This window comes from Aquila chrysaetos, chromosome 24 (genome assembly GCF_900496995.4).
Source record: "Aquila chrysaetos chrysaetos chromosome 24, bAquChr1.4, whole genome shotgun sequence".
Taxonomy (NCBI): Eukaryota; Metazoa; Chordata; class Aves; order Accipitriformes; family Accipitridae; genus Aquila; species Aquila chrysaetos.
Window position 1 is genome coordinate 2,014,500 of NC_044027.1, and position 22,097 is coordinate 2,036,596.

Below are 22,097 nucleotides of genomic sequence, written 5' to 3' on the forward strand. Positions count from 1 at the left end.
GAGCTGCTGGTGGTGATGATAAAAGCACCTTTCAAAGCCACCAAGCGTCTTCCATGCAATCTTTGCAAAAATGAATTAGGTTGAAGTTCCTTAAATTCATTCTTCCCTTCCCTGGACATTCCCTGCATTGCAGCATGAATGCCGTCGAAAATCCCTGAGCTCCTGTGAAGAGGTAAAGGAAAACAAATTCTTGGTTTAGGAGTGGTGGGTTGCACACCACACAGAGAGGGTGCCATGGACACGATGGGAAATCAGAATTTGAACCGGTGGGAATGAAGGCCTCGTGTTTTGCACACTCCTGCTTGCCCAAGCTGCAAGTCCCTCCCAATTAATGGGGAATTTTTAAAGGCAATAGTAGACTTGATTAAATGAGTGGGACTTCGCTTTCAGAGAGGTTACAGCACTGGAACAGAGCAGAGCACCAAGCCCTATTAAATATATCGGGAAGAGGTATTTAAATTCAGCAATGAAAGGTCGGCAGATCTGTGCTCCCACCGTCCCCGAGGGGGCAGAGCCGGCAGCGCAGGGCTGGGAGCTGGCAGCTCCTCACGCACATCAACAGGCACAAAGGGCTAAGGGTTGTTTTTTTTTTTTTCAGGGGAGCTCCAGGAAACACTCTCTGCATTCAGGAGGTGTCTGTGTCCTTCCTTTCTCTCCCCTGCCATAATAACGATCACTTCCTAAGGCGGAAGAGGGACCACCAGGCAGAGGCAGATCGGGGGAGGAGGGGAAAGCCTCGAGGAGGCTGGAGGAGAGGAATAGAAATCCCTCCGGCCATGTGCCAGCTTGCAGAGCAGCCCCGTTAAATGCATGGAAATCGGGGCGGAGGCAGAGTTCAGGGACCCACACAGCAGCTCTTGGCCACTTGCCTGAGGAGCAGGTGCTGGAGGGGGAGCAGGGAATGGCAGGCTTCTCCGTAAATCCGGCCTGGATTCGGGACCTGCAGGCTTTGGGGTGCAAACTGGCTCCCCACGGCTTGCCGGGTTTGCAAAGAGTCGTTGCCGCGCTTGGGGAGATGCAGGAGAACCACTGCAGCCGCTGGCCCTGAGCATCCCGCAGGCTGCACACGGGCAGGGGCTGGGGGCAGTGGCAGAGCAGCCCCCGCCAGCAGCACGGCAACGTGGGGCACAGGCGTCCCTGGCATCTTTTTTTTCTAGCTTTTTTCCTTTCAGACGAGCCTGTCCAGTCCTACAGCTAAGCCACCATATGTGCAGTTGTGTCCAAAAGTCTTTACTGTCACAGCAGCTTTGTCAGAAGGAAGTGATTTCCATTCCCGGTGATTCCCATCCCTTTGGCTCTTCCCTCGGGGCAGCCATCCCCGTGTGCCTTTCCAGCAGTTGGGACAAAAGCCACCACAGCCTTTTGAGGGGTAGAGGAAGGGAGGAAAAGGGACGTGCTCTACTCAGCATGTGGCCCAAGCTGCAGGTCTGTAGGTGCTCCCAGGAGCCAGCTGTAGGGGTACAGGAGCATCCACTCACCTGGGGACAGTGGCCTTGTAGTGCCTGGTGCTGCTGAGCTGGGCAGCAGGAGGGGATGGCTGCATCGAGTATCTATAGGTGTGTGTGTTTGGTGTTGCTCCTCAGACTCCTGCAGCAGCTCCTCTGCAAGGATCACTGAGTGCTTTCCTAATGCTAATGAACTGAATCTTCATAAACCACCTGGGAAGCAGGTAAAGGTTGTTATCTTCATTTTGCAGAGAGAAAACCCTCAATGTCAAGAGGAGAGAAAAGTGTCATTTCCTCTGCCCTTTTGGCTGTGACATTTCGGCATTAACCTATTACCAGCAAGAGTTTCTTCCCTAATGGTATTTCTCAACTCTCCCTTTGAGCATCTGCGGTTTCCTGGCCTGCTTGGAGCAATGATCATTTTTTTAGCTTTTGTCTTAGGCTGTAAATAATTGAGTTTATCTTGCTGTTCCTGAAGCCTGTCATATTTGTTTGGAGGCCCCAAGCGCTGGACTGTTTGTATTTAATTTGTCATCTCTCTCCTCTAATTCTTACATGTCCCTCTGCCAGATGGACCAGCTGCTCCGTTGCTCAGTGGAAGGGTTGCAGGTCAGGGTGTGATGCTCACGCTGTGGTTTCTGAGGGCTGGTAAAAAGGGTGAGGGGCAGAAGAGGAGACAGTTTCGTCCTTGAAAGAGCAAGAGAGTGGCTGGCCACCTGAGCAAGCATGGGTATGGTAAACACCAGCACTGAGTCTCGGTTGGGTATTGAAATCCAGTTGTTTCTCCCCACTGCTCGTTGTGGGGTTTTACTCCTCGGGTTTGGGGTCTGTGTTCTGGGGGTACCAAGACTCCCAGGCAGCTCCGGGAATCTCTGTGCAAGAGCTGTGCCCTGCGGAGGAGCAGGGCAGGCCAGCCCGTAAGGCAGCTCCTCTCTGGGCACTTGGCATCCAGCTTTGCTGTTGCCGGAGGCTTAGCTGAGAGCGTGGACACGCAGGTGCTGAGCTATCAGGGAGCCAGAAGAAAACCCAGAATTTTAAATGGTGTGTTGGATGTCTGAACAGGTACGGACGTGAGATAGACAGACGGACCACTGCCCCATTCCAGGTGGCATCAGGCAGTGTGTCCTGCCTTCCACGCCACCAGCCAGAGAGGGATAATAAAGGAAAAGTAAAAGGATCTGAGTTGTCCTGGGATAAGTTTTCATTATCCAAAATTATGTAAACTTTTCCTTGTGTGCTCGTTATGTATTACCGTCTCTTAGAGGCCTGAGTCAGGGCTTAAGGCTCTGTTGCCCAGTAGGGTGCTTGCATGCATGTGTGCGTACTGAGAATTTAAGGGTAGTGATAGTAGTGATGCTCATGAATGAGCTATCTGCGAGGATTAAATCGGTGAGCTCTGGAAGCAGGAGTCGGTCATGCTGGCAGTGCAGGCTGACCGGGGTAGCTCTAGCGATCAACTTGATCCCGCCGGCCATGGGCAGCGCACGCCTTGCACCGGGCTTTGAGGAATCCTGGACCCGGGACGTTTGAGAAGGTGCTGAAAAGCAGCAGGAAGGGAAAGGTGCTCGTCCTTCTGCAGAACTCCTCTGCTCACCCGGGGATGCTGGAGCAGCAGCGCGATGGCCGAGCAGCCCGGCTCTGCCCAGCACCTCCGCTGTGTCCTCCCAGCCGGGGGTTTGCTCGCCACGCAAGTTCATCCTCTGCAAGCGAGAGCAGGATCCTTTGCTCCTCCTCTTCTGCGAACGGAACGGCGCTCTTTGGGAGCAAGCAGAGGCCTCAAGGAGATTGTTAAAGAGTTTCTTCAGCCCAGTGGGATTTGAAACCTGCAAGACTTCCATATGCTGCTCTCTGCAAGTGCGTTATTGTCTACAGACCTATTTATCTCTGTTAGGGCTGTTGCCATAAATAGTATGATAAAAAAGAGCCATTCCAGTGAGTCAATGAGATAAAGGCTCCAGTCAAGAGCTCACTTTAAAGCTATCTTACAGATTCACTTAAACCTCAATAATTCTTCCTTTGGCAGCATTCATATTTAGCTCCATTATACTCCTCAAAAAAAAGCTAAAAAAAGCAAGAGGGTGAGGAGAACAGCACCAGTGTTTGCCGGGGATCACACGGGTGGTTTGGAAAGGGAAAGTCTCCGCTTTTCTTAATCGAAAGCAAAGAGCCTCACGGGGAGGATGATAGTCCACTCTTTCAGAGCGGGAAGCCCTGGTTTTGCCAGGCACTTGTCAGCTGGTCAGAGCTAGATGTGCATGGCAAAATTCAGCCTCTGCGTGGGCAGGAGGTGTTTCTGCTGATGCATGTGTGTGTCTGGGACTGCCCGAGCTGCTCCATAGGGAACCAGGGAAACAAGCAGTCTGACAGCAGCACCTTGTTAATTCAAGTAACATAAACATGCAAGTAACTGTCAGAAAGGAACTTGCTGGTGGCATGTGGGGCTGGTGACAGCATCTCGATCCTCTGACCTTTGTGCCACCATTTGAAATAGGGTCCAAGATCAGCAATGAGTGCAAAGTGATAAAGTTTGCTGATAGCTTATTAAGCCCATTAACACCAAAAGGCCAATATGTCGTCTGTGCCCAGGGAGGGGGGTTGGAAGAAAAGGATTTTCCCCAAATGACATAAAATAGAAAATCAGTGAGGGATGCCAGTGCTGTGCTGCTGTCTCTGATATCTGGTTTGAAATGCTGATAATTCTTCCTTGGTTTCCCGGTGGGCGCTCCTCTACCTGCTGGAAGTAACTTAATTTCACTCCACTCCAAGGATACCTGCAATAGAAAAACAGGGATAACGAGCCATCCTGGGGCACACGGCATGCTAGGAGGCTTGCATTCCTGATGGTGGGAATGGGGGAGACCTGGGAGCCCAAGGTGTGCAAAGCGGCCAAAGCGCAGCCGGCAGCCGCCGGAGAGGAAAGTCCCGTTCCTGGCCCTGCCGCACTCCTCAGCTCCAGGAGGAGACGATTAATGAACTATGTGTTTTTGTTTTAATTAGAATGGAGGCATCATCTTGTTACTGCCTGTTACTGCTCTACGGTTTAGTTTCTGTGCAGATTATGAATTTATGGCTTGCAGGGGCCCTGGCCGAGCAGCGGCAGAGTGTCTGGCTCACCCCGCACCCACAGCGCCCGCTGTCCAGTGCGGGCGGGACTGGGAATTGCTCCTGAGATACTCGTGGTTTGTCCTTCCTCCGATGACAGAATATTTTTCAGTGCCCTTTGATCCTAACCTGGAGTTTGTGCCCGCTACCTGGTGCCGGTGCGGAGCATTGCCCCCGGTCCTGCTGATAACTCCCCCTTCCCCTGGTGGAGGCTCTGCCCTCCTGGTTAGCTCACCCCTGGTCAGCTGTAGCACCTTGTGCTGTTGGACATCTTCCCCGGGTTCTGTCTGTGCTCTGATGTGTGCTCATGTGTGGCAGGTGCTCCCCGAGGGACAGCTGCGAGCGAGCAGACGAGCCGTACCGATTTGCAGGCAGCATCAGCCAGTGCATGAGCGTCACCGTGCAGCCCAGCAGCATCTCCGTCTCCGAGCACAGCCTCCCGGTAGGTGCTGCCGGCAAGCGGGGAGGGGTAGACCTGACGGGGAGAGGCACTTCCAGCGCTTTCCAGGTTCGCAGTGGACAGTCCGTTCTCCAGCCTTTCTCCCTTCCCATCGGCACAAATGTTTTCTCATGAAGCCAGGCTCGCAGAGGGACTGGGGAGGAAAGGGGTCATCCGAGCCGGGGAAGAAGGGGGTGGGGATGGCAGAAACAAATTCCCCTTCCCCTTGGGCCTCAGCTCACATTTCTCTTGGTCCGGTTTCATTAGCTGTTGAAAGGAAAGGCTTTGTTTCCCAAAAACCTCATCTGCGAGCTGTGCTCAGGCCTGGCTCTCTGAAGCATCCCAGCTGTTGCTCTCCGAGCCCCCCAGCACCCCCGTGGCAGCTGGCCTTGCTGCAGCCCCTTCCAGCTCCCCCCCCCCGGGGCCGGCTGCCCCCGCCTGCGCTCAGCGTCGAAGCGGCACGGGGCTGTTGGGAGGCCACTCACCCCTTCGGGCACCGGTTTGCCACAGGGACGGTCCCCATTTGGGATGGGGTCAGTGGGGACTTGCTCGTCTCTGATGGCCACGCGTGGCCGGGGCAGGGCTGTCCCTCCCGTGCGTGCCGTGGGGCGGTCGTGGCGGGGGGAGGTTGTTGGAGCTGGTGTGCGTGGATGTCCTGGTTAAACCACGACAGTGCGGAGGGTTGTCGGGGCAGTCGCTGCCGCTCTCGTGCATGAGAGGCAATGCGCTGCTGCTACTGCTGTCCCAGGTCAGGAACGAGGGCGTCGAGGGTGGCAATGCTTCTGTAGAGCAACCGGGGGGACAAAAAGCTACCATTGCCACCTCTCCTGAACTGCAGTACCCAAAAGCTCAGCAAGGTGTTTTTGTACTGGTAAAGAACCTGCATGCTTGGCTTGCTTTTTCCTCCTCTGCTTCCCATGAAAGGGCAGCTGGCCACCTCCTGTGGGTGGACGGGTAATTGAAGGGGGTCAGTTTTGAATGGGAAAACAGCAGGTACTGAAAATACAAAGGAAACTCAGGCGCTCTGCCTGCTAACAGGTTGCTGGCCGTGTTTTGTTTCCCCTCTGCCCCTCCTCTCCCCGGCTGCAGCTCAGCCTGCTGGTGAGCGATGCTCCGGACCTGACGGCTGGAGTCACCTGCCTCTTCGGAAACCTGACGGAGGTGGAAGGGCAGGTTTCAGGCAGCCGGGTTGTGTGTGTCTCACCAGCAGCAAAAGATGTTCCTGCCATACCTGTGGATCAGGGTAAGTAGCTGACTTCTGGACAGCAATATGACATCTGTGCCACCAGAAAGTGCGGTGTAGGTTTGGAAGTATCTGCCGGCTGGAGCAGACCCTTTGGGGATGCTGCTGGAGAAATTCATGCTCCTGTCAAACACCATTGAACCCAGGAAGCTAAATATGCTTCATCCTTAAGAAATGCATCCCACACAGGGAAAGACAGGCTGGGAGCAGGCAGCACCATGTGCTTGCCCTGTCCTTGCACCCTCCCTGCGCTGCCAGGCAGCTCCCCAAGACAGGACAGGAGCCGTCTGTCCCCCCCGGGGGGCTCATGAGTGGGGCAGGGGCTCGCAGCCTTGCCACGTGGATCTGGAGAGCCGGAGCCCTCCCCTCGGCCTGGCTCAGCACCCACGAGTAGGTGGATGCAGTTTCTATTCTTTGGTCCTGATCTTTGGGTTGTTTCTTCATTAATGTCACTGCTGTCATATTTTCTCTTCCCATAACCAAAATGCTACTTGCTTAAAACTCATTTTCTCCTTGGCATCCTTCCAGGTGTCAACTGTGCTTCCCTGCTGATATCTTTGTATTTCTAAGGCATTATATGGAGCCTGAGACTTGGTGAACGCTGGGGGCCGAGAGCCGCAGTTGTAGCAGGGCTAGCATAGACTTACCCACAGCAGCTCTGGAAGAGCAATCTGCTCTTAATTAACCCAGTGCTGAGGCTCCTAAAGAGCTTCCCTAATGCCCTCGTTTCCAGCATTGTCTCCTGCTCTAGTCTTGGGCTGCTTCTCAGAGTAGACTGAATTAGTGTTTTTATACTGGAGACAGAATCCTTTAGGGAACAGGATGGGATTCCAAAATCATTTCACTGTGACCCAAGGCAGCGTTTAGACCCTGTGTCTCCAACGCATATTGCCATCAAGCCTGATTTGGTTTGGAGGCATTGCTGGAGACAGCCAGCCTGGCACCCTAGGGTGCTCGAGGGCAGGGTCCGGCCAGGGGGATGCTCAGCCCCCAGCTTGGGGAAAACTGTGGCAGGCTCACCGCGGGTGGGGGGCCTGATGCCTGGGGGAGTAGGGAGACAAAAGCAACCTGACTTCCACCTTCTACCCCAGAAGCAGATGGCTCAGCACGCTGGCAGGCGGGGAGCGGGTGCCCCCGCGTCTGCTGTTGCTTCCTTCGTTACTGCTGCCGGGACTGACGGGCTCTGGTTTGCGTCCCCAGACTGGTTCGGCGTGGTGCTGCAGCTGAAGTCGCGGGAGACGGGGAGGACGTTTGTCAGCACGGAGTTCAAGTTCTACAACTGCAGTGCCCACCAGCTGTGAGTGCTCCCTGCCCGTCCCCGAGAGAAGCCAAACACCGCCTGAAAAAAGAGAAAGGGCTGGGAAAAGGATGCTGGGCTCCGCCACCAGCCCTGGGGGGGTTATCAGGCTGCTTGGTTCAGCCAGCAGACGCGTGCGGTAAAAGGGGAGCCCACCGGTCCCCGTCTTCTCTAAACTTCTCTGGGTGCATGTGGAGCTTTCTCCGCCTTGTGAGACGCAGGCGGAGTGAGCCTGAAAAAAAAACCTCAACCTGCTGGTGCCCCCAAGCTGCGCGATCCCGCAACTGTGAACTCGGATGCGGCTCCACGGGCAGCTGGCGAAGGCAGAGCAGAGGGTCAGGGCAGGGGGGCTGCAGGCAGCGGGGAGGGGGGCTGCGGGCAGCCGGAGGAGGCAGAGCCCTTCCGCACCGCACCGGCCGGGAGAGCAGGGTGCTGGCTACTGCGAGGATGCTCCACGGGGCGAGAGAGGAGGGCATGACCGCCGGAGGGACTGGCTGGGAAGTGTCCAGCCCTGGGGTCTGAGGACTGTGGTTGTGTTTTAGATGGGGCAACTGAGAGCGCTGGCAGCAGGAGCTGCCCTCAGAGTCGGGCAGAGCAGCCCTGAGAGCCCGATGCAGCAGCCCAAGCGTGTGGCAGGCGCAGTGGGCTGCTCCGCAGAGGGCTGGGGGGCTCAGCGCTGCTGAGCATCATGGAAGCGTATCCCCCGTGGGCACATCTGCCCATGGTGCACGCAGCTGGCTGGCCTTGAAAACACATTTACAAACCTGAAGCGTTTATAGATTTCTCTCTGGAAACAAAGCAAGCCCCAAAGCACCAAAACGAAACGTGGGCAGGACCTGCCAGAGATTGGATAGTGAGCAGCAGGCCTGACCCGTGGGGCTGGGCGGCATCTGCTGTGGCAGGGCTCAGCTGCCGCCTTTGCTCCGGGAGCGTGATCCATTGCTCGAGCTGGCTGGTGGGAGTCAAGAAGTGCCAGCACAGGGTCACTTCCAATCTTTCTGCACTGGATTTGAAGCCTCGAGCTACGGGGCTTTCCCTGCTGCACTTGGAAGAGGGTTGCATGCGCTGATGGGCTTGACTGGCCTGCAGTTTTTCTAAGCATGCATTCTTTTTTTTTTTTTTAATTTTGTTTTGAGCCATAGCACAGAGCAGAGGTACCCGGATAAATGGAGCCCTGAGAGTCCTTCAGTCCCCCCCATGCTGCCTCTCATGGTGGTCTGTATCCATTACCCCAATGATCCCTGCCTCCTGTTGTGCTACCACTCGTGCACAACTCGGTCCTTACGTCCTTGTCCCTCAGTCAGGCTGTACAGCGCCAGCCTCTCCTCCAGCTGCAAGCACTTGCAGTCCCTCCAGCAGTTCCTCTGCATTCTCGTGGTTTTGAATTTGCATGAGGGATGGCATCCCAGGGACCCCTGTTTTCACTTAGGAGCTGAGGTTTGAATCAGGAGAGGCAATGGGTCTTTTCTGGCCTGTCATTTGGCTTCATGTGACCATGCCTTTCTACCAGCTTGTGTTTGGAGATAAAGTGCTAACGCGGTGGTAAATTCTGCAGCACTTACATCATACCGGATTCCTTATCAGTGAGTTCAACAAGGGCAGGAGCCAGCCTGGCAGGAATGAATCACAGCATGCAAAAAGGAGGAAGGAATACAGGTCTCAGCCAGCGGAGAAGAGGGACCTATTGATCCTGAGACTCTTCATTGCAACGGCGAGGGCGTCTAGAGAGAGCAGGAGAGCAGCTGTGCCCTTTGTGGCTGTGCGGCAGCACAAGAAGTGGTTGTGGTGTATGAAGCACGTACCCCTTGGGAGGTGGCATTACGCTAAGAGGGGCAGGGGGGGTTTGGGGCTGGACAGGAACATGCTGCTTTTGCAGACTAATTCTGTGAACCCTCCTGTGCTGGATCCAACTGTTGTGAACCCATGGGCTGAGATGGTTCAGCGCTCAGGTGCATGAATTCCTGGGTCCCCAAGGAGCTGCAGGTGGGTCAGGGAATGTGGTGGTGGCTTCTGTGTTAAGTCCCTTTTGATAAGGAACAGATGAGGTGGAGAGGTGGACTTTCCGAAGCAAAAGAAAGGCAGTGGTCCTTGAGAAAGCTGAATCGGGATGAAAGAGCAAAGGCGGTGACCTGGTGTCAGTGTCTGAGTGCTCAGGATCCTGCCGGGAGCCCCTCGCCCCGCTCAGCCAGGGCTGAGCAGAGCTGAAAGCAGCACCCAGAAAACCACGGTACAGAGAGAGGTGCCGAACCAAGCCCTTGGCCTGGGTGATCAGAGAGGTCCTCCTCCCTCGGACCCAGCGGTGCTGGGGGGAGCAGAGAGCTCCACCAACACCAGATGGGAAAGCTGGAGGCCAGGGCCAGGCCAGGTGAGGGTGGGTGAGAGAAGTGCTACAGACCGAAACAGAGACAGAAATAGGTCAAACGAACGCGTAATTAAATAAGCTTGCAGCACTTGATATTCTTCCCCAGATTTGCATGTGCATGATGAGAATAAGCTTCCTTGGCTGTTAAGGTCACTACGAATGCATCAGAAGGAAAATACAACTGGGTTACTAAAACACGCATTCTCGTGGCAGCAGCCCGCGAGAGGCATTGCCCTGGCACCTCTGCCCAGCTGGCAAGAGAGCCTCTGCCCGGAGACCCGTTTTCCTCGTTTTCCAGAGTTTCCTGCCTAAGGCCGTGCTCCCGCTTCGCTGGTGATGCTCGTCTGTCTGTGCTGACCCTGGGCTCGCTCCAGCGCATCCCTGCCCCGGGCACTGCCCGCTCCAGGCAGCACCACGGTCTCTGGAGCCGCAGGTTACAGGGCTGAATCCCATGGGCACAACTTATACTTATGCCAGCAGACGGTCACCAAAACGCTGCCACGTGGCACGGAGGGTTGGCCTCAGAGATGGAGGAGGTGGTTCCTGCAAATATTAGCAGCTGTCACGGACCGTGCATCTAACTGGCAGCCAGTTAGTGTAGAATAAAAACCACCCAGCCAGTTCGCTGGCAGCTGGGCCACCTCATGTCTGAAAAGGGTCTGTGTTTTTTCAAAAACATTTCATAAACAGTTAATTTCTTCCAACATGAATCGAAAGTGCTTGCTGGACTCTTTGCACTCCAAGGCCAAACAGAAGTGTTACCGTTGACTTGAAGCATTCCTGACTTGTAAAACAACTGATCCAATTTTTGCCAGGCTTGCCTTGTTTTCCACTTTCTAGAAACTAAAAATCAAGTCTGGTGTCTGTGCAATATTGTGCTTTATTTTACGCCAATGCAATGATGTGCAATAAATCCCAGCTTGTACTTTATTACTGAATGAATTGTGAGGTTGCTTAAAGACTGTCTTTTGAATGTGCGTTTTCCCAAAGCTGTTTGTTACTTTTGTTGTATCAAAACATCCCTCCAAAGATATTTTCCCATGAAGGACCCTGAGCCTGGACTTCTGTCTAGGCCTGTCTATTACCGTACAGAGCTCCCAAGGTGATAACCTCCTCCGTAACTCCTCCTTTCTCCCCCCAGGTGCCTGTCTTGTGTGAACAGTGCTTTCCGCTGCCACTGGTGCAAGTACCGGAACCTCTGCACCCACGACCCCACCACATGCTCCTTTCAGGAGGGACGGATCAACGTCTCTGAGGTACCGGGCCAGGGTTTCAGCTCTTTCTTCTTTGCTTTTCTATGGCACAATTAGCATAACCAATGCTTATGTGAAGTTTTTTGACTTTCCGTGCATCAGGGCTCCTCTCTTGGCTGGCATCGAAAAGTGTAGATGCAGCTTTAGAGGAGTCAGTCTAGCTAAAGTGATGTGTCTTGACGTGAACGCCAAAGCTGATCCCACCTCTGATACGTGGGTATGCTCAGGTTCAGTAATAACTGTAATTGCTGTAGTGCTTTCCTTCAGGGGTCTCAAAGACTCCTCAAAGACCAGCGCGTTTCAGCAACTCCACTTTACATGCAAGGCGTGCAGGGATTTGCCCGACGGCAAGCAGCAAGTCAAATGCACAGCTCTTGGTGGGACTCATTCAGTGGGTTGTGTTGGCAGCTCTGAAATTTATGGCAGGAGCCTGACTGTAAACTGATTAAGAAGGGAATTACAGATGTGAACAGCCCCAGACTTTGGAGAAGAGAATTGATTCCAGTTCCAGCGCTGTGTACTAGGAGCCATCTCTCTTAGCAGTTAATAAAAGGTATGGAGCTCAAGTCCAAAAATAGCTTTAACAGTTGCCCATTAACGTCTCTGCCAGATCTTCTGTATGACCTGAGGCAGAGGAATCCGTGGAGGAAAGGAGTTTGTTAGCACAAATTCCTGATCAAAGGTTACCACCAACCCCTTCATCTGGGGTTTCCGCACCCGTTGGCTGGTCGGATTCCCATGCTGCTGTCTGCGTCAGATTCACCAAGTACAGAGCAGATACAGCCTCTGACGCTGGTAGGGTCTTGGTCTTCGCCCTTACTGCCCTTACACGTAGCTTTATAGCACCTGAAATGGGTGCAGGTCCTAAAGCTGCAAGGAAGAAAAAGGGTTTAAAAGGTGCTTTGAAAATCCCAAGTGTCTTGGAAAGCGGGAAAGGCAGCAGTGAGGACATACACAAATATTAGAAAAAGAAAGGAGAGTAAGGTTAGCCAGCATCAAGACAAACCCTTATCAGTGAGTAATGGAGATAGAGAAAAGCAGAAGAGATCAGTCAGTAGAGTAAAACACTGAGCCGTTAAAAAGAAGTGACTGAAGCTGCCAGACTGCTGCTAAACCAATAGTAAACTTGAAACTTAACTCACGGGTCTTTCTGGTTAAAATGCTGGCAGGAGGCACAGAGATAGAAGGCAAGAAACGTTACTGAACTGCGTGCGTACATACCTCGGTGGGAGTCTGCAAGAGCCAAGGGGTGGGCAGTGTAACTGGGAGCAGGCGCTGCCTCCTGCCACCTTCAAGGGAGGAGAAGAGGGGCTCACGTAGCAGCCTCAAAGAGCTGCCCCATGCGGCAAAAGGAACGAATGCCCAAGGACAAGCATCCACCCTGGGGACAAACCAAAAGCTTTCTCAGTCCAGTTCAAAGTCAAGAAACTTCCTTTCAACATAACAAGAGAAAGCAAAAACCTTTGCTTTTCCTTCTCTCGAGTGATGTGGGGGTTTTTCTCCTTCACAGTCAAAGCATCACTGTATTGCCAGGCTTTACAGTTGTAGTTCTCAGTTTTATAGGTCTTCAACCCCATGATCTCAGAAGTGTTTGACAAGTCTCTGGTAAAGTAGGACAATCCCATTATCTCTGTTTTTCTCCTGGGAATGCACAGGACTTGCCTGAGATCACACAGAGGGAGCGAGTGGAGGAGTTGGTATCTCTGCCAGTGCCTGCTGGGATCACAGGACTGTCGTGTCTCCAAAGAACTTCCTCTGTCGTCTTCATCTTGTAGAGGTTGTTTCTTACCAGGGGATGTTAGGTGATATCTAACACCTTCCTGGTGATTACTTTTGATAAGGGCTGATGGTAACGATACAAATGCTCCGCTGTTCATCATGACTTCTCCAAACCTCTGAACATACAGGCACAACCAGCCACCAAAACCTAATTTGTTTGCTCATTTAAGGCAAATGAATTGCCACTTGCATACACAGTGCAGTGCTAATACCTTTATTACGGGCATTTCACTCCGGCTAACACAAGACATGAAATAAATGCCTCATAAAGGGTTTCCTCTCTTAAAACAATTCAGATCACGATGTTCTCATTGTGTCATGGCCTGATGTATTAGCAAAAAGTTTGTGCTTACCAACGTCGCTCCCTTCCTAGCAGAAAGTTGGTTGCGCTTGGAGCCGGAGCAGTGCTGCCGGCGCTGCGGTGATAACCGTGGCGGTGCCTCCGCCGCGGAGGGAGCAGCGCCGGCGTGTGCTGCCCTACTTTCAGTCCCATGTGCCTCTTCTCACATAAGATTTGCACACGTGTTCACACGGGGTTGGAAATTTTCTCATGCCTTTATATTTAATTTAAGAGAAAATATCTTGAATATTCCCTTTTACTCCTGGCCCATCAGAATTTGTGTCCCAGTGGGATTCGATGTGTAACGAACTCCCTTTGATGCTCCTAGGAGTCGTCTGTCTTGAGAAGGGAAAAGAGCTCAAAGTCTCAGCCACTTTACAAGGTGATGGGGGAAAGAAGGCCTTTCTTCATGAGCTGTACACTTGCTCCTTGCAATCTTCTGGCTGTATTGACAGAGCTAAATGCTGCCTTTTTGCCCTGCTTTCCATGAAAGTACAAATGAGAGACCAAGCTTTTTCTGTCTCTCCGCCTGCCCTGTCAACAGGAATTGTTTACTAAAATCTAAGGGCAGAGCTCAGCAGTAGACGCGGGTGATGGAGAGGACAGCCTCCGAAGATGGGTCGGTGCTTTGTCACAGGGGTAGCGAGTGAAGCCATCGGTAAGTGATAACCGCAGACATTTGTGACGCTTGGGAAGAGATGCACCCTGAGTGTCAGATCTCTGTCTTGCATCATGCTGTTACATTTGCAAAAGTGAAAACGTATTGTTTGTGTGCGAGGCACGTTTGGTTTGCCGTCGTTGGTGGATAAATACAGAAGCCTTCACAGCCTTTAAGGCAGAGATGTCTTCCAGGACTGAGCTGGCTGTTCTTGATATCCTCACCTGGTGGGAAGTTTCTGACATGGGGTAAGCCCAACTCTTTTGAGGCCTCTGTTTCCAGGTGGCCAGTTTGCTAGGAGTTAATAATTAGATAAGCAACTCTATTTTCTCAGCCTTTTCTCAGCCTGAGGTGTCATTTGTCCGCAGAAGGTGCCTGCTTAGACATTGCTATCCAAAGAGCAATGGGAAGGCAAAGGCCTGGGGCTGGCTTGCACCCACAAAAGCAGGGTTTCTCCAGGAAGAGGCCGCACGGGTGTGTGACACTGATTGTCTCGCTTTACAAAGCTTCAGATCAGGCCTATGATATCATTTTAATGTGTCTGAGGTGGTTGGGTTTGTGTGTGTGTGAGGCTATAAGATGCCTCTCTCTGAATGTATAAAACATGCAGATGAAGAGGAATGTAGATACATAAATATATTCTTACACCCCATCCCAGTGGAGAGCTAGAATCAAATAAATCCTATTAGTTTCCCAGAATGTGGGATCCCATCCCTCTTTGATGTCCACTGCGTGCAGATAATGCCATTTCCACGTGTGAGATGCTGAATCAGGGGGACGGAGCATTTCAGATTCTGGGAGTTTAGTGCAGAGACAAATTTTGGCTCTGCTCTGACTCCTTTAAATTCTCATTGCTTTTAGAGCAACACCTTTGCCCCCGGCTGTGCCCTTGGATGCTGAGTGCTGCCTGATGCGCCTTGAAGGAAATAAAACAAAATCAAACCTTCCTCATACCTGTCCTTACAGTCCCCACTGTTGAATACCTGAATGGGAACTATGATGTGTAGGAGATCACTCAGGGCCACATCTAAGTCCACCAAAGTCAGCAAATGACTTTGTTGGGTCACATCTAACTTCTGGAGAGATGTGTCTGTTTTTGTTACCAATAGTAACAAAAAGCCCAGCTGCAGCAAGATTAACTCATCTCTGTTTGAGAAGATTGGTTTGAGCTTATTGGCAACACTTTTTTCAGCAGTAGATTTATGGTGTGTATAACCTACAGTGTTTGGTGTTTGGAGGGGCAAAGAGCCACGCAGGAAAGTGCTCTACAGGGCTGCTGGGGACGGGAGCGCTGCAGGGAGCTGGAGGGAGATGTTCCCACCCGTAACCTGGCCGCGTCCAAGGGAATTGCTCCTATCCTCACCTCTGGTACACAAAGGGTTGTTTGTGGGTGAGAAATAGGCTCTCCGGCCTTCCGTGTTTTGCATGGCTGTAAATATCACAGTACTTCGTAAATTAATGGCAAAGACCCGGGTTACAGCACGTGCATGCAGCACAGAGCTCAGGACAAAAGGGCATTGGGTAGGAATTTACCAGTGAGAAAAGTCTCGCTTCAGTTGCCTTTCTTTTCATGTTTGGTTTCTAAGGAGCAAGGTCTGCTCTCCTTTCCAGTAGCATAAATGAAGAATAATGTGTTTCCATGAGTGACGGGGACTGTAATTTATATCATTGGGAACACAACTGTGAGCCAGGGGTTTACATTCATGTGCCAGATTCATTTATGTTTATAACTTTAAAATGTGTGTAGCAAGTTAACATTTGTGGAGGGGGGCGGGTTCAGATGAAAAATATGAAAACATTATATTTTCTTCCATTTGGGCTAAATCCCATAGTCAAAAGAAATGCCTGCCATTTCTAGGCATTTTTTTCCAGATAAGAGCAAGAAGATTTGACCTACTAAAACTGCTCTGTTAAACACAAATAATAACCATGGGTGCTCTGTTCTCCTCCAGAGACAGATGCATATTGCGGGTCTTTAAGGTATTTACAGACCTTGGAATCTTTGAGGCTAAAAAGCGTTGGAGAAGCATAAAATGTCTTTGTAAATTGTGTGCGTTGATACTTCATACGCAGAATATTCCCCGAGAGTCTGTGCCACTCATATGTTGGAGTCTTGTCTTTCTCTAGCAGATCTTCTGATTTGTGTTTATTCTGGTATACAGAAGTCAAGAAGGATAATGAGAGGATTCAGCGTGTGTTTGTTTAGCGAGAGGAGGCAATAATGGCCTTTATAACTCACTGCAGGATTTACTTCTCATGAATTAAAAAACAAAGTAAACTGATTATGGAACAAATTGTATATTCCACAGGCTGCAGTTTTCCCTCTTATTCTGTATTTTCTGGCACTAGCACAGGGAAGTGCAGAATCGAGCACCCAGCCCTGAGCCCTACGAACCGGGGATGGTCTCATCATTTACCACCACGAGGGGACCTTTGCCACAGCCGCACGGCTCCAATCCCAGCAGCAGGACTGGTGCTGCCAACCGCTTCCCAGTTCATCAGGAAATTCCCATTAAGTGAATAAGCATCAACAGAGGCATTGCTGAAGCTGCCGATATACCCCTGACAAATAATTTATGTTAGGACTGACTGGCTTTTAGATCAGGTGGCAGGTAGAAGAGGTGGTGAACGGACAAACCAATCTGCCAGGCCTGCTTTCGTAGGGCATCACCCCGCTTCAGCCCTGCGTGTGCCGTGTGGGACCGAGGTGCTACTGCGGCAGCACCCACGGGAGACCCGTCCCCACTCGCGCACGCTCCACGGGAAGGCTTGCGCGTGCAGGGACGCCGGTGTACATCGCTGCGGCAGCGAGTTAACAAACAAATTAAAAAAAAGACCTGAAAGCTGAACAATGAGCCTGGGTGGGCAAATAGCACAAAGAGGGAGGAGAAGGCTTCCAGCAGCGCTTCTGCAAGGCGTGCAGCGTCCGAGCAAGCCCCGCACCCTCGGCAAGCCCCTGCGGCTTTTGCGGCTTCACTCGCTCATCTGATAAATTCAGCAGCAACCGCCAGCAGCAATGTGGCTCCCCACGAGTGCCCTGGGCTTTCGGTAGTGTGGCATCTTCCAACGTATCGCTCCGTCCCAAAATGTGTATCCACTTATTAGTGTGATCACTGTAGCTGTCAGCCAGCACAGAGGGACTGCCTTTCTCGGTGTTTCCCCGAGCGGCGTGCACTCACAGGCAGCATGCCTTTTTTTCACCAGAATCCCAATATGACATTTTTCTCTTGCTGAAACCAAAGGAAAGAAAATCTATTATGTCCTACTCATCTCTAATGACGGCAGAACAATTTTTGCTACCAGCATTTTAAGCACTAGAGAGCAGATTTGAAAATGTAAGTCCTCTCCCATGTCTCTAAAGGAAGAAGCGTTTCTTTAACAGTCATCTCACGAATAGCAGTGGCCAGGAAGGATAATGGTCCATAACATATTCATTATTTTCAGGACTGTGCACTGAGGTTCTCCCACTGGTGATGTGACTGGAGATTTTTTGTTTTCAATCATAATGCGATAAAAGATTCTGCTGCTCCAGGATGCCTTTCCTCCCAAACACGGGCTTTCCACAGAGCTTGGGACCTCTCTGGAGTGGAGCCATTTGTCTCCCGTTGGTCTTCGATATGACTTTGAGGTTAAATGCAAAACCTTAAATACAGCCAGACCTTGAGTAGAAGGTGGTACAGGTGTGCGGTGCATAATGAGGAGGAAGGAACGTGCGTGCAAAGTCAGCTCGGAAGAGTTGGATGGAAACCACCATGAATCTTAGGAGTTTGCTGGTGGTAGTGTAAAGGCTGAGCTGGGGGTTGGATCTGTGATACCAGGGTCTGGGGGAACCTCAGAGCTGAGCTTCACGGTGGCATCCCCTTCCAGCCTGTAAACCTGCTCCACTGCAGAAAAGGGCTTTTCTTTCCTTCCCAGCACAGCCCGCTTTCTGGCTGTTGGAGTTTAAAATCACTCTTGGCTGTTAATCCGTGAAAGTCCCTGTTAGAAGTAAAATAAAAAATATATAAGGAAAAGTGCCACTAAAAAGGTTTATGAGGCAGCAGTTTAAGCTACTGGCTTCTCCAAACTGGGGTAGCATCTGTTTCTCATTTACAACTTGCCTGAGCCAGTAGCGAAACAACATCCCATCAGTCTGGCTGTGAGCTGGAGAGGGAGCGCGGCTTGGCGTGCTTAATGGTCATTAGTGAGAGATGGGGATTTTCTCCCTGGATACACAGTCCTAGCGGGAGCCTGGTAAGGACAGCTCTCATTGCATCACCATCCGGATGATTTACTTTAATTGCTAGGCAGGGTGGCAAAGGCCTTGGGATGCCAGTCTGGGATTTGGCAGAGGGACGGGAGACGACAGTCCATTTTTTTCTAAAACTTCTAGTTTAGCTTAGGATTAATCATTTAGTGTCAGATACTTACAGGTACTTAGGTACCTAGTTCCATTAGATCAAAGCAAATTAGAGCTAAACAGAATGTAAATACTTCTGATGGTCAGAGCCTTTGTCTCTGCGTGTTGCAGTTCCCAGTATATAAATTGAGGAAAAACCGTATCTCCCAGTGTGTTATGAAGAGATAATGTTTAGGACATTGAGATCTTATGGGAGGAATGTCATACAATTACCAGGCACTGGTAGGTCTTTTTTTGCACTTCATCTCAGAGTATCATTTAGACATCTAGTTCGTGCTCGCGGGGAACTGGAGATGTGCTCCTCTGTAGGATGATGTTTGCAGGGAGAGTTTCCTTTTATTTCGTATACAGCATCTTGCATAGCAAAGTCTTGAGCTACTGCAATATTAAAGCTTGCTATTAATTTACAATTGCATTATTTTGTCCAGATAGTGGCAGAAGTGGAAGCAAATCACACTTCTCCGTACTTAATGTTTTAATTGCTGTGCTTAGTTTTCAGACTACATAGTTTTGGAGGCAGCAGTGTTTTGCTCTTTTCTTTGTTCCTTTATTGCAATCACACAGATGTTTGAAATATTTTCACATAGTTTTCAATGGAAAATTTAATAGACTGCTTCCAGTTTCATGGTATTTTGTACCCTCAAAAATCAGGCTGTTTTCAGCGACCGAGGAACTATCCTTACACATTTTTCCACGGCCTCGAGCAGAGAACTCCTGAGCCTTAACTTGTTTATAAAATGACCATCAAGGATGAAATACAATTCTTTATTTAGTGTCACCTTTATTTAATGCCCTTAGGTCAGTTTTGGAAGCCTCTGGGGTTCAGGAAGGAGTCCGTTTCATTCCCGCAGTGGATGGTAAAGCTCCTTTCACGCTGGCCTCATACTGTAGGAGGGTTCATTTGCAGCTATGCTGGTGGTTGTCAGCAAGCCTCGTGCCTGGTGTTACACGAGCAGGACCTGTTTAATCTCCTCTTTTATGCAAGAGGCTTCAGTTTCTAATCAGGAAAGGCCTGAAGTGAAATTTCTTTGTGCTGTTTTGTCTCAGCCCTCACTCACTCCCTTTTCCTCCTCTGGACTCCCACTGAGCAGCCTCTCCCTGCTCCTGGAGCTCAGCATCCCTCGCTTTTTCTGGTTGTCTCCCAAAACGCCTTTGCTCTGGCCCGGCAGGGTGATTGATAGTACTGTAAGGCTCTGGCTGTAATATACTTCTGAATTTGCATTTGACTCAGAAAAATGCATTCCTGGAGTGGCACCCGAGTGCATCCTGGAGGTGCAGAAAGACTTTAATCTGCAGCAAGAGCCGCTGCTGCTGCTGCCCCTTTGTTTGGATCACTGAGCTCGGCTGGGACATCACCTTCCTCCTGCCCGTGGGGCTGGCAGGATCCCTGTGCGGGCTGGCAGGCTGGCTTTGCTTTTTCCAGGCTGGTGTAAAAAGGCTTAGGGTGCCTGAAGGGCCTGCGTCCAGAAGAGTTGGAGGCTTAAGGTTTTGAAGCCCCGAGGGTGCTGTGAAGACGGCAGAGACCCAGTGCCTCAGACCCCAGGGGCATCAGAGCTTGTTTGGCATCCTTTGGGCTGGCCTTCCTCCTCGCCCGATGGGCTCTCCAGAGGCAGGAGATCTGCAGGTGCCACTGCTTGTTGGTAATTTTGCTGTTTTCACTGTGCATGAAGTGAAAACAGCAAAAATTTAATGTGTGGCACTCCCGGTCACAGCTCAGCATCCACCCCACTGATACGTACTGAGAGACCGTTGTACACAAATTAGATTTTGTTTCAGTCCTCCCTCCTCTGTCAGAGATCCCTCCTCAGTATTAGCTCTTCAGATCCAAGGATGGGCACATTTTTGAAAGCCGTAAGACCTTTACAAATGCTGTTTGCTGGAAGAGGCTCTGAGTTTATTGCACATGCCAAACCCTTTGCTACGATTCCTAAAAGGCCAGTTTTGCAGACTAGACAGAATTTCAGAAGGCCCAGGGAGATCAGGATTAGGGTGCTTAATCCCATCTGTGAAAACCCCATCTCTACTCTTCTGGATACTGACTGAAACCAAATCCTTCCGTCCTTGGACGTCCTCCACCTCCCAGAAGCACAGAGCAGGGAAGAGCGTTGCTTTAGAGATAGAAAGGGCAGTTCAGGTCCCGATGCCTTGCCCACCCGGCCGGCAGAGACACACATCCCACCCGGGCAGCCCCCAGCTAAGGAAAAAGCTGTGCGAGCAGCAGCGTGGGAACATTGCAGTGAGTGTGTCAGAAAGGCCAGAGTGTGGTAAGGGGTGAGAGCAGATAGAGCAGAAATTAACGTCGCCTCAGAAATTAATGGCATGCTGGCGTAATTTTACTCAGATAAAGCAGAGCGGAACAGTACCTGGGAGCGAGGGGGAAGCACATCCCATGCTGATCAGTCTCGCTCTGAAGCAGGATGCAGCCGAGGGGTGTAAGGAGTGAAATGGGATTAGGAGGAGGCCCAGGGAATGCGGCGTGTGGCTGGGAGCAGCCCATCGCCCTCCTGGAGCAGCAGGGCTCAGGAGGAGCTGGAGCAGCTGATAACACACTGCCGCTGCTGCGGGAGGGCAGGGCGAGAGCTTGTGTCTCCGCAGATAAAATGCACGGCAAGCTCAGAGCGGGGAGGATGCCTTCGATTTATTCCCCGAGTAGCAGCATTCCTTCTTCTGCGACCGCGGTGAGAAAATCAGTGCCAGTCCCAGAGCAGGGGGACTGTAATGGTGGTTTCTTTATTTAACCTGCAGTTGCATGGATGGACCGAGAAGCGGCTGGTACTGCGCACTGGCGATGTGCTGGGACATCAGCCCTGCCACCGGGCTGAGACCTGGCCAGACCTGCGGACACACCATCACCCCTGTAACCTCCCCCTCTCTTTTATTGCCCCTCAGGACTGTCCCCAGCTCTTCCCCACAGAGGAGATCCTGATCCCGGTGGGAGAGGTGAAACCCATCACGCTGAAGGCGAGAAACCTGCCCCAGCCCCAGTCCGGCCAGCGTGGGTACGAGTGTGTCCTGAGCATCCAGGGTGTGATCCACCGCGTGCCCGCCCTGCGCTTCAACAGCTCCAGCGTCCAGTGCCAGAACAGCTCGGTGAGGCACCGGCAGGGGAACGTGGCAAAAAGGTGCCCAAAATGAGTGTCGGCTCCAAAGAGCTGCGAAAGGGGATGGGCTCAGCCACGGGGAGAGTGAAAAATCCTGGAGTTAAACTAATCCTGAATTCCAGGTGGGAACCTGCCGTGGGCATGCAAGGTGTTTCATTATAGCACCGGCCGGGAGAAGATCCTTTATCTGGCGATTCCCTGTCTGACTGTGGGGGGTCAGCGAGGGGAAGGGGAGGAGGAGGGTATGCGATGAAGGTGTTAAGGCAGGCTAATTCACACGGGGGAGATAAGGCGAATCACAGACCCCTTATCGGGGAGCTGTCAAATTCCAGGTCACGGTAGCTGGATGAATACAGTAATGCTGAAAAACAGCGTGGTGCAGGGAAGGAGGGGGAAAGGAAAACTGCCAGGGGAGAGAGCACAGCGCAGCAGAGAGAGGAAAATTATCTGAACGATGCTGCTGGAGAAGCAGGCAGGGGAGGATAGCTCTCCTCCGTAGGACGGGGCATAGCCCTGCCAATGGATCTGGCAGGATTTTACCCCAGAACACCCAAAATCACCATGGCAGGTACTCGTGGATGCCAAAACACATACGGCAAATGCAGGCCACCCTCCGAGCCGCAGCCCACGTTTGGGTCTCGTGTGGCACACTTCAGCTGGAGGACGGACAGGGAAGAAC

At 51.7% G+C, this 22,097-nt stretch overlaps 1 protein-coding gene across 7 annotated transcripts in view; it reads left to right on the plus strand.

Moving 5' to 3' along the window:
• Positions 1-22,097, plus strand: part of PLXNA2 (plexin A2) — a 225,817-nt gene that overhangs the window by 153,594 nt on the left and 50,126 nt on the right. For all 7 annotated transcript variants that reach the window (XM_030000303.2, XM_030000298.2, XM_030000301.2 and 4 more), the window contains exons 6-10: positions 4,866-4,989; positions 6,076-6,229; positions 7,430-7,526; positions 11,030-11,144; positions 21,207-21,407. In XM_030000303.2, the coding sequence (XP_029856163.1) occupies positions 4,866-4,989; positions 6,076-6,229; positions 7,430-7,526; positions 11,030-11,144; positions 21,207-21,407 (691 nt within the window). The remainder of the gene's footprint in view (positions 1-4,865; positions 4,990-6,075; positions 6,230-7,429; positions 7,527-11,029; positions 11,145-21,206; positions 21,408-22,097) is intronic.